The 13,402-nt window shown below is 55.5% G+C and overlaps 1 protein-coding gene and 1 long non-coding RNA gene across 3 annotated transcripts; one reads left to right on the top strand and one right to left on the bottom strand.

The window, feature by feature from the left end:
- Window positions 1–3,627: 3,627 nt before the first annotated feature.
- Window positions 3,628–12,921, bottom strand: LOC113619540 (ficolin-1). Of its 2 annotated transcripts, none has more exons than XM_027104397.1 (9): window positions 12,790–12,921; window positions 11,323–11,436; window positions 9,804–9,857; window positions 9,296–9,331; window positions 8,488–8,520; window positions 7,923–8,050; window positions 7,289–7,418; window positions 6,279–6,413; window positions 3,628–5,191 (listed from the first exon to the last, which is right to left on the bottom strand). In XM_027104397.1, exons 1-9 carry the CDS (start codon window positions 12,890–12,892, stop codon window positions 4,944–4,946), a joined length of 981 nt encoding a protein of 326 aa, XP_026960198.1. In that variant the 5' UTR covers window positions 12,893–12,921; the 3' UTR covers window positions 3,628–4,943. The 2 variants fall into 2 exon arrangements, with proteins under 2 accessions (XP_026960198.1, XP_026960197.1); XM_027104396.1 differs by having other exon boundaries at window positions 9,795–9,857.
- On the top strand, window positions 8,047–9,018 carry LOC113619541 (uncharacterized). Its single transcript, XR_003432422.1, has 2 exons — window positions 8,047–8,332; window positions 8,439–9,018. It is a non-coding gene; the product is annotated as an uncharacterized LOC113619541 (long non-coding RNA).
- Window positions 12,922–13,402: the final 481 nt, after the last annotated feature.

Raw genomic sequence — 13,402 nt, forward strand, 5'->3', positions numbered from 1 at the left:
GGGAAAAAGTCACGTTCCCTTCAGAGGAGCAACAGACTTTCAGCAGAAAGAATGGAATCCGGAAATACATGTTTAAAGTGCTGGAAGAAAATACCTGCCAACTTAGGGTTTTACACCCAGTGAAAATACTTTTTGAATGTGAGGCAAAGTAAAGATGTTTTCAGAAAACAAAAAAGGACAGAATTCATCACCAGCAGACCTATGTCAAAAAATATATATATATATGAAATGAAAGGGGGTTTGTTGGACAGCAAGAAAGACTGAAAAAGAGTTGGAAGATGGGGTAAGAGCTACATAATGGGTGACTATGGAGAAGAGCATGGAGGTTCCTTAAAAAACTAAAAATAGAGCTACCATATGATCCAGCAATCCCGTTCCTGAACATATATCCAGACAAAACTCTAATTCGAAAAGATGCACCCCAATGTTTATAGCAGCACTATTTACAATAGCCTAGACGTGGAAACCACCCAAATGTACATCAACAGATGAATGGATAAAGAAGATGCGGTACATATATCAATGGAATATTACTCGGCCATAAAAAGGAATGAAATAATGCCATTTGCAGCAACGTGGACGGACCTAGAGATTATCATACTAAGTGAAGTAAGTCAGACAGAGAAAAACAAATATCATGTGAAATCGCTTATATGAGTCCTAAAAAAATGATACAAACGAACTTATTTACAAAACAGAAACAGACTCACAGACATAGAAAACAAACTTATGGCTACCAAAGGGGAAAGGGGGTGGGGGAGGGATAATTTAGGAGTTTGGGATTAACAGATACACACTACTATATATAGACTAGATAACCAACAGGGCCCACTGTGTAGCACAGGGAACTCTAAGCATCTTGTAATAACCTATAAGGGAAAAGAATCTGAAAAAGAATATATACATATGAATCACATTGCTGTACACCTGAAACTAACACAACATTGTAAATCAACTATATTTCAGTTAAAAAATAAATATTAAAAATTTATATATAATCAAAAAAAAAAAAGCGAGAATGCAGATAGGTCAAGAGGAATATGGGCTGTGCAACCCTGTAAGAGCAACGTCTGGTGGGGTGTTGAATAAAGAGATAAAGTGTGTGCCAGACACGGTGACACAGGAGGCAGGAGGGGCAATGAGCTGACCGGGGCTCAAAGACCCTCCAGGTCAGTGGTAGAGGGACTCGTTTGTCTTGGTCCGTAAGAGGGCAGGGGTGGACAGGGCGTCTCAAACACGGACTCCACAAGAGTAAGGGAAGAGCCTCCACAGCGTAAGCTGGTAGAGGGGAAGTTTGGGTAATAAAAATATTCACTAATAAGAGAAAAGGTGATGAGAACAAGGCTGGGGGAATGACCCCACATGCGCTGAAACCTTGCTGGTGGGGCCCCACCTCCCCTCCTGCTCAGGAGAGGGTGCTGGGAACCAGACTTGGGGGATTTCGCGTATTTGATCCTCCCCCAGGTACCAGCATGGAGCTGTTCGAAACATCACTGAGTTTTGATGATTTGAGTTTGAGAGGCATTTGTGTTTAGGAAAGACTCTGCTTTTTAAAATTAAGGTTTGGTTTCTGAAAGCTGCACATTCAAAAACTTAGCCTAATAGTTTACAGATCTTGTTTTTCTATTCATAAGGCCTGCAAATCTTTTTTTCTTTTTTCTTTTTTTTTTTTTGTGGTACGTGGGCCTCTCACTGTTGTGGCCTCTCCCGTTGAGGAGCGAAAGCTCTGGACGCGCAGGCTCAGTGGCCATGGCTCACGGGCCCAGCCGCTCCACGGCATGTGGGATCTTCCCGGACCGGGGCATGAACCCGCGTCCCCTGCATCGGCAGGCGGACTCTCAACCACTGCGCCACCAGGGAAGCCCAAGACCTGCAAATCTTAACAGTCGCTTTTAAGGGTCTTTGAATACGACAAATCTAATTCATTAAACTTTCAAAACTTTGAATGGTGATAATAAGTGTAATATATTCAGTTCCTTCTTGGGCATTTCAAAAGCCTAGTGGACAAAACCTTCTTAGTACTAATTAATTTTTAGAAATCTAATGATTTCACTTAGAAATGCAACGAGCCCGGAGTTTCTTACATATTCCAGTACTTCCAGATAACATTACAAGACTAAGTCAATGAGTTAATGACATATTTAACTTTGGATTTATGAGACTTTCTTTACAACAGGCCAACTTCTTTAAACATTATGAGACTATGAGACACCAAACCTATCCAGATTTCTTAGTATGAAAGTCATAATTCTATGGCTTTTAGTATATGAATCATTTCTAGACTTACAATCTTCCTGGGTTTATAAGATGCTTACCTACTGAGGAAGAAAAGTGCAGTTTCAACTAGCAGACTTTACTTCTGTTGAGAGACTGTGGCCAGGACCTGGTGGGGTCTGGTCAATCCCAGGTGGGCTGCAGGGACCTCTCCTCAGTTACTGAGTCAATGACCATGGACGTCAGGAAAAGATGTGCACGTTGCCCACATCCCTGGATCACGGGTGTGCCCTCTCTTTAAAAATAGTTATAAAATTGTGAACGTAACATGTACACAAAAGTCTATAAAATGAAAAGTGTAGTCTAGGTATTTTTATTATCGTGTGGCCCACATGCTTGTCATCACCACCCAGAACCCCAAAGGCCATCTGTGTCCCTTCCCAGTGACCACCCCATTCCACTCCAAGGGCAACCACTTTCTTGTTTTCCTGGTATACGTTTACCACCTAAGTAGGCATCCGAAACACAGCAGGTCATTTTTGCTTACAAAACAGTTTTGTACAAGGTGGAGCCAACAGTACATACTCTCGTGAATCCCGCTTTCTCCGCCAGCTGCTGCGTCGTGCTCTGTCCGTCCTGCGTGTGGCCGTAGCTGTCCAGTTAGCACTGCTGCGTGGCTTTCTAGTGCGTGACTATCTCTGCATTGCTATCTGCCTCCTTCCTGACGGGCCTTTGGGTGGATGACAGGGTTTGGCTGCTGTGAAGAGCTTGGCTATAGATATTCTTGGCATGGCCCCTGGGGCACACAACAGTTATTTCCACGTCAGGCAGTGGAATTGCCAGGTTATGGGAATGCGTGTCTTCTACTCTAACAGTTGATGTCAAACACTTTTCCAAGTTAGTGGCATCAATTCGCATTGCTACCAGCAGCATATGAAACCCCCCTTACCCTGCAGCATCTCTGACATTTAATGTTGTCAGTTTTTCACATTTTAGCCGTCCCGATGAGTGTGTCATAGCATCTCGTTTTGGTTATAATTTGCATTTTGCTGAGAACCAACAAAATAGAGAAGCTTTTTATAAACGTATTGGTCCTATGGATATCATTTTTTGTGGAGTGTCTGTTCAAATCTCTTAACCACTTCTTACTGAGCTATTAAAATTTTTTACTGATTGGTAGGAGTTCTTTAAATATTCTCGGTATGAGACCATAGTATTTTTTAATAGGCTGTGGTAGGCAGAATAATGTTTCCCCTGCTGAAGATTTCCTGCCCTAATCCCCAGAACTGGTGAGTATGTCACCTTACGTGGCAAAAGGGACTTGGCGGGTGTGGTTAAATGAAGGATCTTGTGATGGGGAGATGGTCCTGGGATACCCAGGTGGGCCCAGTCGCATCACGTGAGTCCTTCAGAGAACCTGTTCTGGCTATACCCAGAGGGAGATGGGACCATGAAAGCAGGGTCGGAGTGATGTGCTGTCACTACTTTGAAGATGGAGAAGGGGCCATGAACCAAGGAATGTGCCAGGGACCTCCAGAAGCTGGAAAAGGTCAGAAGACGGACCCTCCCCTGGAGCCTCCAGGAGGAACCAGCACTGCTGACAACTTGCTTCCAGCCCAGTCACACCCACGTCGGACTTCTAACCGGCAGAACTTTGTGATAACACGTTTCCTTTGTTCTTAAGCCACTAAATTGTTGTTAATGAGTAGAGACAGCAGTAGAAAACTAATAACCTACGTGTGACCAAGGCATTCTATCCCTCTGTGACTCTCCTTTTATTTCCTACGGTGTCCTTTGATAAACAGAAGCTTTTGATTGAATGGGGTTGAATCCATCAGTCTTTTCCTTTATGCCTGGTGTTTCTGAAGTCCCAGTTAAGAAACCTCTCCCCGGCCCGAGAGCCTGAGAAAACTCTCCTTTATCATCTCCCGTCAGGCTGTTCGCTTTGCACCCTGAGGTCTGCAATCGCCCCGAAGCCGAGGGTTGTGCGGCGTGAGGCCGGGCCCCTCGGGGTTTTGTATGGTGTGTGGACAGCCAGCTGCCCTTGCTCCGCTGGGTGGACGCAGCCCACCCTGTGGATCTGTGTTTGGTGTTTCAGCTGCTTTCCAGGGAAGCTGGCCCAGAGCACTGATTGAAAGCGGGAAGGTCCCTATTTAACTCCTCCCCCCTCTTTTTAATGAGAGTTTTCTAGTCTCAGAGTGACCTGTTTAAAGATGAATGAAGATGCTGTGACCAATATCAGGAAGAAGAAGGTGACTTTGGGTGAGGGAGGGGACATCCCCCCCAACCCGTCGATGAAATGAAGTGGGAGCTTAAGGCTGGGGGCTGATGCTCTGTGGAACAGCCACTTGCCCTCTAGGAACATCAGTGGTTACATCTGCTGAATGGGCTCCCTAACTCTCCCTGACTCGACCACAGCCCCTGCTGTGGATGGGCTCTGGGAAAAATACTCAAAACAGCTGATGTTCGAAGACGCAAATGAAAACTGGGAAGATGTCTGCCAGAAAGCAAACAGTTTTAACACGTGATCCTTCTTCTGGTGAGGCTGTGGGGCACGAGGGTTCGGACCCTTTGATGAGAGAGAAGGGGCTGGGCAAGCAAGTCTTCTTCAGCAAAGGGGCGGCGGGGGAGCATGTGTGCTGGCCTTCGCTGGGGACTGAGTGGGGTTTTGGGAGGCCGCAGGCAGGGGGCCCGGGGAGGCGTGGGGTCGGGCTGCGGGCCCCGCCCACCTAGGTGAGCCGCACCTTCATCGTGGTTGCCTTGTAGCTGTAGTTGTACCCTCTCCACGACCTCCAGTTGACACCGTTGGCATAGCTCGTGTGCGGTCCCCCGAGGTAGCGGCCGTTCAGGTTGGACGAGTGACAACTGTTGTACCACCAGGCCCCCTGGAACTGCACTGCACAGTTAGAGGAACTCTTGTCGTTGTCTTGGTCTTTGGTGGAGAAGAACTGGTCCTTGTGGGGCGTCAGGGAATCACCTGCTCAGGAGGGAGTGGGGGTATTGCTCGGGCTAGAGGGAGCCTGCCCTGCCGCCTGCCCAGCGCCACCTCCCTCTAGAGACGTGTGAGCTGACGTCCAGGGCGTCAAGATCCTGCCTCACCCTGGGGCAGATGGAGCCACCTGGTCCAGGAGCTCGGCCCCAGGGCGCATGCCTCCCTCCTCCAGCCTCACCTGTTTCCTCCCGGCTCCCCCAAGACCACCAGGACCTGCGCCGTCCTCTCCCCTGAGGTGCCCTCCCTTCCCCGAGCCTGCATCGCTTTTCTGGGCTTCATACCCACTCCCTGGGTTGCGCGGTCATCCCAGAGGGACAGCACGGCCTCATCCCGGGGCCCCCTGCTCCATTTTCAGCCCTGGGTGTGCAACTCACCCCAGTTCCTGTAGCACCCCACTGCCCTTCTCACCCCTGCCAGACCCTCAGCTGTACCACCTGCAGCATGGAGAGGAGGGTCCCTGCCCTTCTCCTTCCCTGGAGGCTCAGAGGAGGCATGTGTGGCAAAGGGGTGCTTGAAGGCTCCCATTAGCAATACTCCCCCCCCATGCCCCGGGAGGACCTTGCTCTCTGCAGCTCTGGTTCAACACAAGCAGACAGGCTCCTAGCACCTTTCCTGAAAGAGTGCACACTGGGAATTCTCAAGAGGGTGCGCCATAAGAGATGCCTCCCCACATCCTGTGACCGGGGTGTCTTTTTGGCAAAGAACATCCCATAGGGTTTGTGTTCCGTGGAGCCCAGTTTGGGAATATGGCTCTAAGGGCTGACGTGACCGGCCTCTTCCAGGTGTTAGCAGGGAAAGGGGTCAGTGACCTCAAGCTCCACTCAGAGGAGCTCACTGCTCTGCAGACACAGCCTTGGGAGCGGTAACTGATGGCGTCACTGGTCCCCATGCTACAAAGAGACTCAGGTACCTTCGTGTCTGCATCCAAAGACGGAGAACCTGGACCCAGGGAGTGGAGCCCCAGCCCAGGGTCACTCACGGGAGACAGAGCCAAGATGCTAAGCAGGTTCTCTGCTTCCCCAAACCCCGCGTTGAAGCCCAGGCCACTGCTGTGCCCCACGCGGACTCTCACCTGCACTGCCCCCGACAAAGGCTCCCAGGACCAGCTTGTACTTCTCTGCCTCACCCGCCATCTTGAATGACTGGTACTTGGCAAATTGGTGGTTGCCCTCAAAGTCCACGAGGTCTACCCGCAGCTCGCTGCTTCCTGTTGGAGGTGGGTGCTCAGGGCCCAGCAGAAGGGACCCTCTGCCTACAGGCACGGGGGGTGGGAATGTGGGCTTTAGGGGACGTCTGAACTTGGCATCGGGACAATTCACCGGGAAGGTGTGAGAGGCTGGGCTGGTGGGAGGACTTCAGGGATGCCTCCCTGTTTTCAAATGGCTCCCCTGCTGCTCCATCAGCCATGCCTGAAATTCCACCGTCAGTGGACCTGGACGGAATGAAGCCTCGCTCTAGTGGGAAACCCTAAATTCTCCTGCAAATAGCTGTGAATGCCACGGCAGGAAACCTTTGTATGTGTGGTTTCTTCTGCAAGGATTTCAGGCACATGAGTGGACACCGTCAAGGTTGCCATGAGGGAGTGGAAGGAGTAAGAAAGGATTTACACGTTTGCCGTTGAACTCAGGACCAGCTGTGAAGCTGATTCTGTGGAACGGAGAAGTGGGGTGAGGGGGCCTGCGTGGGGACCGCCACATGCACTGAGTGGGAGAGGCAAGGGAGGGGCTCCGTGGGCCTAAGATCCCAGTTTCAAGGAAGGACCAACCGTTGGAAGTGGGAGAAGGGCCACCCCGATCCAGATGGCCTCCCCCTCACTTCCGACTCTCGGGTTCTAGACACGATCGGTCCCGAGACCAGAAGTCGTCTTCACTCCAATAATCCACCTCCTCCGATTTGAACACTCAGAGAGTGTAAGAGGATACACGTCCTAGGTTCTCAGAGTAATAACCCCTCCTGCTGTCACACGTGACCACCCCGGGGGCCAGGGGGAGCGGGGTCCTCTGGCCCACATGGCCCAGGGCTGAGGTCAGGGGCATGTGCATTTCAGGCACCCCACCACAGAGCCCCCGGCCGCGGCCCTACCCTGGGCGGTCAGGGCGTGGATGTTTTCATTCCCCAGCCAGAACTCTCCCAGCTGACTGCCGAAGCCCTGCTTGTAGGCGGCCCAGTCCCGGTAGAAGTCCACAGAGCCGTCGCTCCTTCGCTGGAAAACCTGCACACGATGGGGAGGGCTGGGGAGACGGGGCCCCACTGCCGTCCCCCCACAGGGCACCCCGGCCGCACGCGGGAGCAGCGCTGGTAGTTCACAGGCATCACAGGCTGAGGACCAGAACGCGGGTCTCTTCCAAGAGCCCGGGGGCCGCCAGGGACCCCACGTGGGACCAGGGAGGAGACGGAGGCTCAGAGAGGGCAGGCGACAGGCCCAACGCCACACAGCTGCAGAGGGGTGGGCACCTCCGGGCCTGAGCCCACAGCCCTGAGCCACGGGACTCCTTCCCGTGTGGGTCCACAGCCCCCTCCCCCCGACATTTCTGATTCTCCCGACCTCAGTGAAAGGACGGGGGCAGCCTCTGCCTGGAAGGAGTGGACGGTCACAAAGGCCACTAAACAGTGCTCTGCCACCAGGTGAGGCTCCCAGGCACGCCCACCCCTGCCAGGAACCCCACGGCCATCGCTGGGTGAACCCCACGGCCATCGCTGGGTCCCCCCCACTCACGGTCCACCCCCCGCCGTCCACGTCCATGTCACACAGCACGGTCAGGGGCCGGCAGTCGGGCAGGTAGATGGTGTGCCAGCCGCTCAGAAAGTGTCCCCTGGTGAGCAGCTCCTTACAGGTCCGAGGTCCTGGGAAGGGAAGCCGGGGAATGGACACCAGGACAGGAGCTCTGGGCGGGCAGGGGGGAGGGGGAGGGGGAGGAGGGAGAGGCAGGGACACCTGCCTGGGGGAGGTGGGCTCTGAGTCCTGGGACAGAGACGCGGCCCCCAAGGCCACCCGGCTGTGACGGCCAGGCCCCGACGACCTGGCCATCCCCACCTCCCAGGGCTGCCCCCGCCTAGTCTCCTGGGCACCTGGCCTCCTCCAGGAATATACTCGAGTTATCCAGGCAATGGCTGCCTATCACTCGGGTAAGTGGGGAGTAAGATATACGCAGAGAGGGTTTTGTCCTTGGAAGGTGGAACCTGAGTCTGTGCAGCTGGCCTTCTGGTCGACCCACCCCTCCCCCACCCCCAGCAGGAGCAGGTCCAGGCGGAGGTCCGGGGGTCGGCGTGTGCGCAGTCACCTGTGGCACAGGAATGAAGCTCTCCCGGATCTCCTGTTGTGGGGAGCGAGGACATGCACGTCACACGTCTGGAAACAGCGCCCCCACCCCTCAGCCCCGTTGCTCCGTGACCACAGCGTGGAGAAAGGAAACCATTATCCAGCTCTTTGCAGGACTCTCAGCCTCCAGCCCTGCGGATCAGCTCCTAGACTCAGCGTCCCTGAGCTTGCTCGGCCCCCACTGCATCCGGCCTGCCTGGGGGCTGGCGGCCAGCACCGTCCCGCGGGGCACTGGCTGGACCGCCGTGCCGGCCACCTCGCCTGGGCTTCACGGCTCACGGCGGTGGAGGTGCAGCGCCCCCAGGCCTATCGCTTTCCACAGCCCATGTCTCCAGCACAGCCTCTGCTTGTGGAAAGTACTGGGGAGCATTTGGGATGTGGGTCTGGGCCCCAACCTCGCACTTTGTATTTGTAGCCAGAGCATGTGACTGTGTCTTGGCGTTTTGCCTTTTCTTGCTTTTACAAATTTTTAAATAAATGAGCATAAATCAGAGCATTATAAGCAAAATGTCCAAAATCATGTAGCAAAGCGGTATCGCCAGTCACCTGGGTCCAACTCCGGAGCCTCTGGGCTTTGAGCGCTCACCGGCCGCTGACAAAGCAGGCCGGGCTCAGGGGCCCCTCCTCCCGCACCCATCCGCTGCAGGGCCAGGGCCAGGGCTGTGGTCTGAGTTCCTCCCCCAGATGGTGGTAGCCGTGACCGAGCTCTCTGGATGCCCCAGCCCCCTGCAGAGCCTGCCCAGTGACCCCAGGGAGGCGGAGGGGCTCACCTTTCTCTCCGCCTGCGCCCTTTTCCCCTCGGTCTCCTGGGGAGAGACAGGAGATGCACAGGACGTCTGGTCAGTGGACGTCGACCCTCCGCTCTGGAAACCACCCGAGTGCTCACTTCCTCGGGAGCTGGGGCCTGGGGGGCGGGGCTGAGGCTCTGGGCACCACACGTGCATGCTCCGCGGCCCACACTTTTCCAATGCCTGGGTCTCAGCCGGGGGAGTTGCGGGGGGCGGGGCTCAGAGGCCTGGATTCTTCCCTGGGTTATGAGAGGCTGCTCTGGACCTGGGGCCCCGGACCCGGGACCCCGTTCACACACTGTCTCGAAGCTCTTTGGAAACAGGAAATAGGACAGGTGCCTCTCTCACTTGGCCCCCCTCCCTCTCTCTGTCTCTCTCCCATCTCTCTCTCCACCTCCTCCCTCTCTCTGTCTGTCTCCATCTCTCATGTCTCTGTAGACAGGCCCCGGGGTCCTGCTCAGGGGTCCTAGCTCTTCATCACCTTTGGTACCTTTGGGCCCGGCCGGCCCTGCCTTCCCAGGGACTCCGGGAGAACCTCGCTCTCCTGTAAATTCCAAAGATACATCATTGAGGAAAAGGCAACCTGAAGAATTCTACTTGAGCGTCTCTGCCCTAAGGATACAGTTCCGACCCTCCCATCCCAGCTGCGGTATCCTCAGGGTCACTGCCCTGGGACTCAGCCCGAGGGTGACAGCAGGCGGTGAGGACAAAGCGCTCACAGCCCCCCGGTTCCGACCGGCCGGCGCGCCCAGCTCGGGCTCCAGGAACCACCAGCGATCTGGCTCCCGACCAGCTCAGTGTAGCAGCCCAGGTCCAGGCCACCGTCACGGAGCCCCCCGGGGGCCTGGGACCAAGAGTACGTCCTCAGAGACCCTGTCACACAGGACCCTCCGGCCCCTTGGCTCTGGGAGGGAGGCGGGGCCCTGCCCTGTGCTCAGCCCTGGACGCAGGGGCGGCCGGGCGCAATTATGCCTCCCTCTGGGGTGGTTCTCTCTCCACCTCCAGAGAGGAGGGGTCGGGAGCCACGAGGCCTCCCAGGTCTGCGTTACTGATGTGAGCAGGGGGCTAGGACCACCCAGGGCCCTGCCCCTCCTCCTGAGCACTGAGGGGAGGGTCAGGAGAGGCGGCCCCAGGCTTAGCCAAGGCAGCAGGAGCGTCTGTCAGCAGGCTGCCCTCCCCAGGGAGTGTGGGTGTGTGGGGTGGGGCCGAGGGGGCACCGGCTCGGCTTGGGGTGGGCCAACCACACCCACTGGTGGGCAGCCGCCCCAGCCCGGCCCCTCCTCCCAGTGTCCCCCCGGCAGGAGCCCCAGCCTGGAGCCCATCGTGGTGAGCACACGCAGCCCTCCCATCCCCAGGAGCTGCCCTGGGTGCCCACGGCCCCTGAGCTGGATGCCTCCCAGGACGTGAGAGGCTGGGGACCTCCGAGCTGGCCCTGTGTCCGCAGCCCTTGGAGCACCCACTCACACACAGGTCCGGGGCACTCACCCCTCAGCTGCGTGCACACCTGCCCTTCATACCAGGCTCGGGGCCCGAAACCCCACAAGGGGGCCGCCACATCGACGAGAGGGCTGTGGAGCGCTCGGGGGCCTTCCTACTGCGTTGAGGTCCAGCCCCACCCTCCCTGCTGATGGCTGACTGCTCTGAGCCCCAGCTTTCTCATCTGCGGTAGAGACAGAAAACGCTGGGGCCGCAGTTTTCAGGTGAGAATACCGGGGTACGTGTGGCTTGGAATCTGGCCCACGGCCACGTAAAGCCAGGATCGAGGACCGGGAAGCGGGTGTTCTATGGAAGTGGACCCCGATGTGAGCTCATAGACTAGCTGCGACCAGCCCCCTCCTCAGGGAATGACAGATCCCGGTGGGCCTCGGGGGTCGCTCCTGACGCCAGCTCTGAGCAGGGTCATGACCCAAGCTCCCGACCTGAGACCCGCAGGGGGCAGTGCTCACCCGGGCTCTAATTTGAGAAGAGCTGGTGCTCAGTGACCCCCACGCCCGAGCGCAAACACGTACCCTTCTGTCCATTGGTGCCTGCCTCTCCTTTGGGCCCTGCGGGTCCAGGCAGCCCCGGGCAGCCTCGGAGGATGGAGAGCTTGTCGGAGCCCTCCAGACCCACCAGCTTCACCTCTGCAGAGAGACACAGAGCGCCGGTCAGGGCACTCGTCCTGGGCCTGAGAGCCCTGCAGAGCCGGCGACAGGCCACCCGAGCCACGGGGATCTGCCGCGCGGCGACCTCGACCTGGGCCCTTGGCTGTGGCCCGAGTCACCCGTCTCAGATGAAGGGTCAGCCTGGCAGTGAGTTTCCCGCTTCTGGTGGGCACTGGTCAGGTGTGGAGGTGATGCAGGGCAGAGCCCTGGCCTTGTGGTCCACCCTGCCTGAGCCAGCGTCCCCACAGTCTCAGTGCTGTGTTTCCTTGGCCAAGTCACTCAACCCCTCTGAGCTCTGTCCCTTCGGTGCCCAAGTGGAGACAAGAATAGGGCTGTGGGGAGGATTAGATTAGATAATGCAGAATTTAAACTTCTTAGTATAATTCATGGCATTTTAAAAGAACCTCATAAACAGTGAGTGCTTTCACTAAATAACAACAATAAATATTTAAATGACTTGGGGAATCTGGGTCAAAGTAACATTTTCACCCCCAGACCTTGGACTTTTGACCATAGAATTCCTGAACTGGAAGGGGTCTGTGTAGGTCCCCTGGAGAGGGGACACATTTGATCCAAGGACACAGAGCAAACTCCAGTAAGAACTGGAACCAGAGATTCATTTCCTTCTCAGAAAAAGATAGTTAATTTTGTTGATTTCAGAACTGAAATATCGTCACGAGAGACAACTTAGAGGATGTGGGAATCAGCTGTGCTCTCACCGGAGACACAGGCAACTGTCGTTTCGGGGTCTGTCTCCAGCTGCGACTCTCTCACGGGGGCAACCTTATGCTTCCCCCATAAATACGTCCTCCACTCAGGGGGAGGCGGGTCTGTCCTCAGGGGCATCCTCTTGCCAGGTGTGGGCCCCATCCACCTGCGTGGGATCGGGAGGGAGACCACAACCCCCTCTTAGACCCAAATCTGCCGAATCGCACTCTCTGGGGTAAAAGCCAGAAATCTGCACTAGCAAACCCCAAGTAAACGTGGGAGCCCTTGGATCAGAACATCTTCCAACATCCTTCTGAAAAGTCCAGGAGAAGACGGAGAAAGTGATGGGCATGGTCCTCCTAGGTGGCAGCGTCGAGACCTGGCCGGGAAGCTCGTGGGGAAAATCACGGGCTTGAGAGTTGGACAGACCTGGGATTAAATTCCTGCTCCCCCCGCTCTGACCTGTGTGACCTTGGGCCTGTGGTGTCCTAGTCTGCTGATGAAGTTGAGCTGTTGAGTCTTCAGAAGAAGATGCCTACGGAGGGTTTAACCCTAGATACTATTTGTGGTCAATGAGTGGGTAGTTACCAGCTCTGAGGGACTGGAAATTCAGGTCCATCTCACCTGGACAGGTGTCTGCAGTCTGGGCGGCCAGGGTCCTGAAGCACAGGAGTAAAAGGAGCTGGCTGGCGGGCCCCAGGGCCACGGCCACTCCACTCAGCTCCATGTCCTCTGGTCTCTGACCTTGCTCTTGTGAGCAGGGGAAGCCAGCCCTTGCCTGGGGCCTGTGGGGGACACCCACTTCCTGCAGCCTCTTTGGTTACACCAACAGGAGGTACCAGTGATGGCAAAGGGTGTTTCCTTCCTGCTGGGCCCCACCATGCTGCCCGCTGAATCAGGCTCACTTCCCCTGGCAGGATACTCTGTTCCCAGTCGAGAGAGCTCCCAGGACCCCTCTGTGGGAAAGGGTCTGCCTTCTTTGTGGCTTAAGGAAAGCCCAGTCCCCCAGACTCCCTCCTCATTACCCAACTACACCCAAACAACACTCTGAGGCCTTGACTGGGGTATAAGGAGGCATTGGCTAGAGATGCTCCTTCCCTCGCCTGACTTCCAGAATATTCTAATGACTGAGGCAGTCCTTGAGCACTTAACACAGCGGAAGAGAAAAAATTCCGAGCACTTCTTATGTGCCAAATACTACTTATGCCAGCCCCATTCGGAAGACACTATTATCTAA

This window comes from Aethalodelphis obliquidens, unplaced genomic scaffold (genome assembly GCF_003676395.1).
Source record: "Aethalodelphis obliquidens isolate GAN/ISIS:26980383/991018 unplaced genomic scaffold, ASM367639v1 scaffold7, whole genome shotgun sequence".
NCBI lineage: Eukaryota > Metazoa > Chordata > Mammalia > Artiodactyla > Delphinidae > Aethalodelphis > Aethalodelphis obliquidens.

Coding starts and splice junctions, on each gene's coding strand:
- LOC113619540 (XM_027104396.1), bottom strand. CDS start 12,892: ATGGAGCTGAGTGGAGTGGCCGTGGCCCTGGGGCCCGCCAGCCAGCTC. Junction 8,051..8,487: donor GCTTCATTCCTGTGCCACAG/GTGACTGCGCAC, acceptor TTCCCTTCCCAG/GACCTCGGACCTGTAAGGAG. Junction 6,414..7,288: donor CCACGCCCTGACCGCCCAGG/GTAGGGCCGCGG, acceptor CACCTCCAACAG/GAAGCAGCGAGCTGCGGGTA.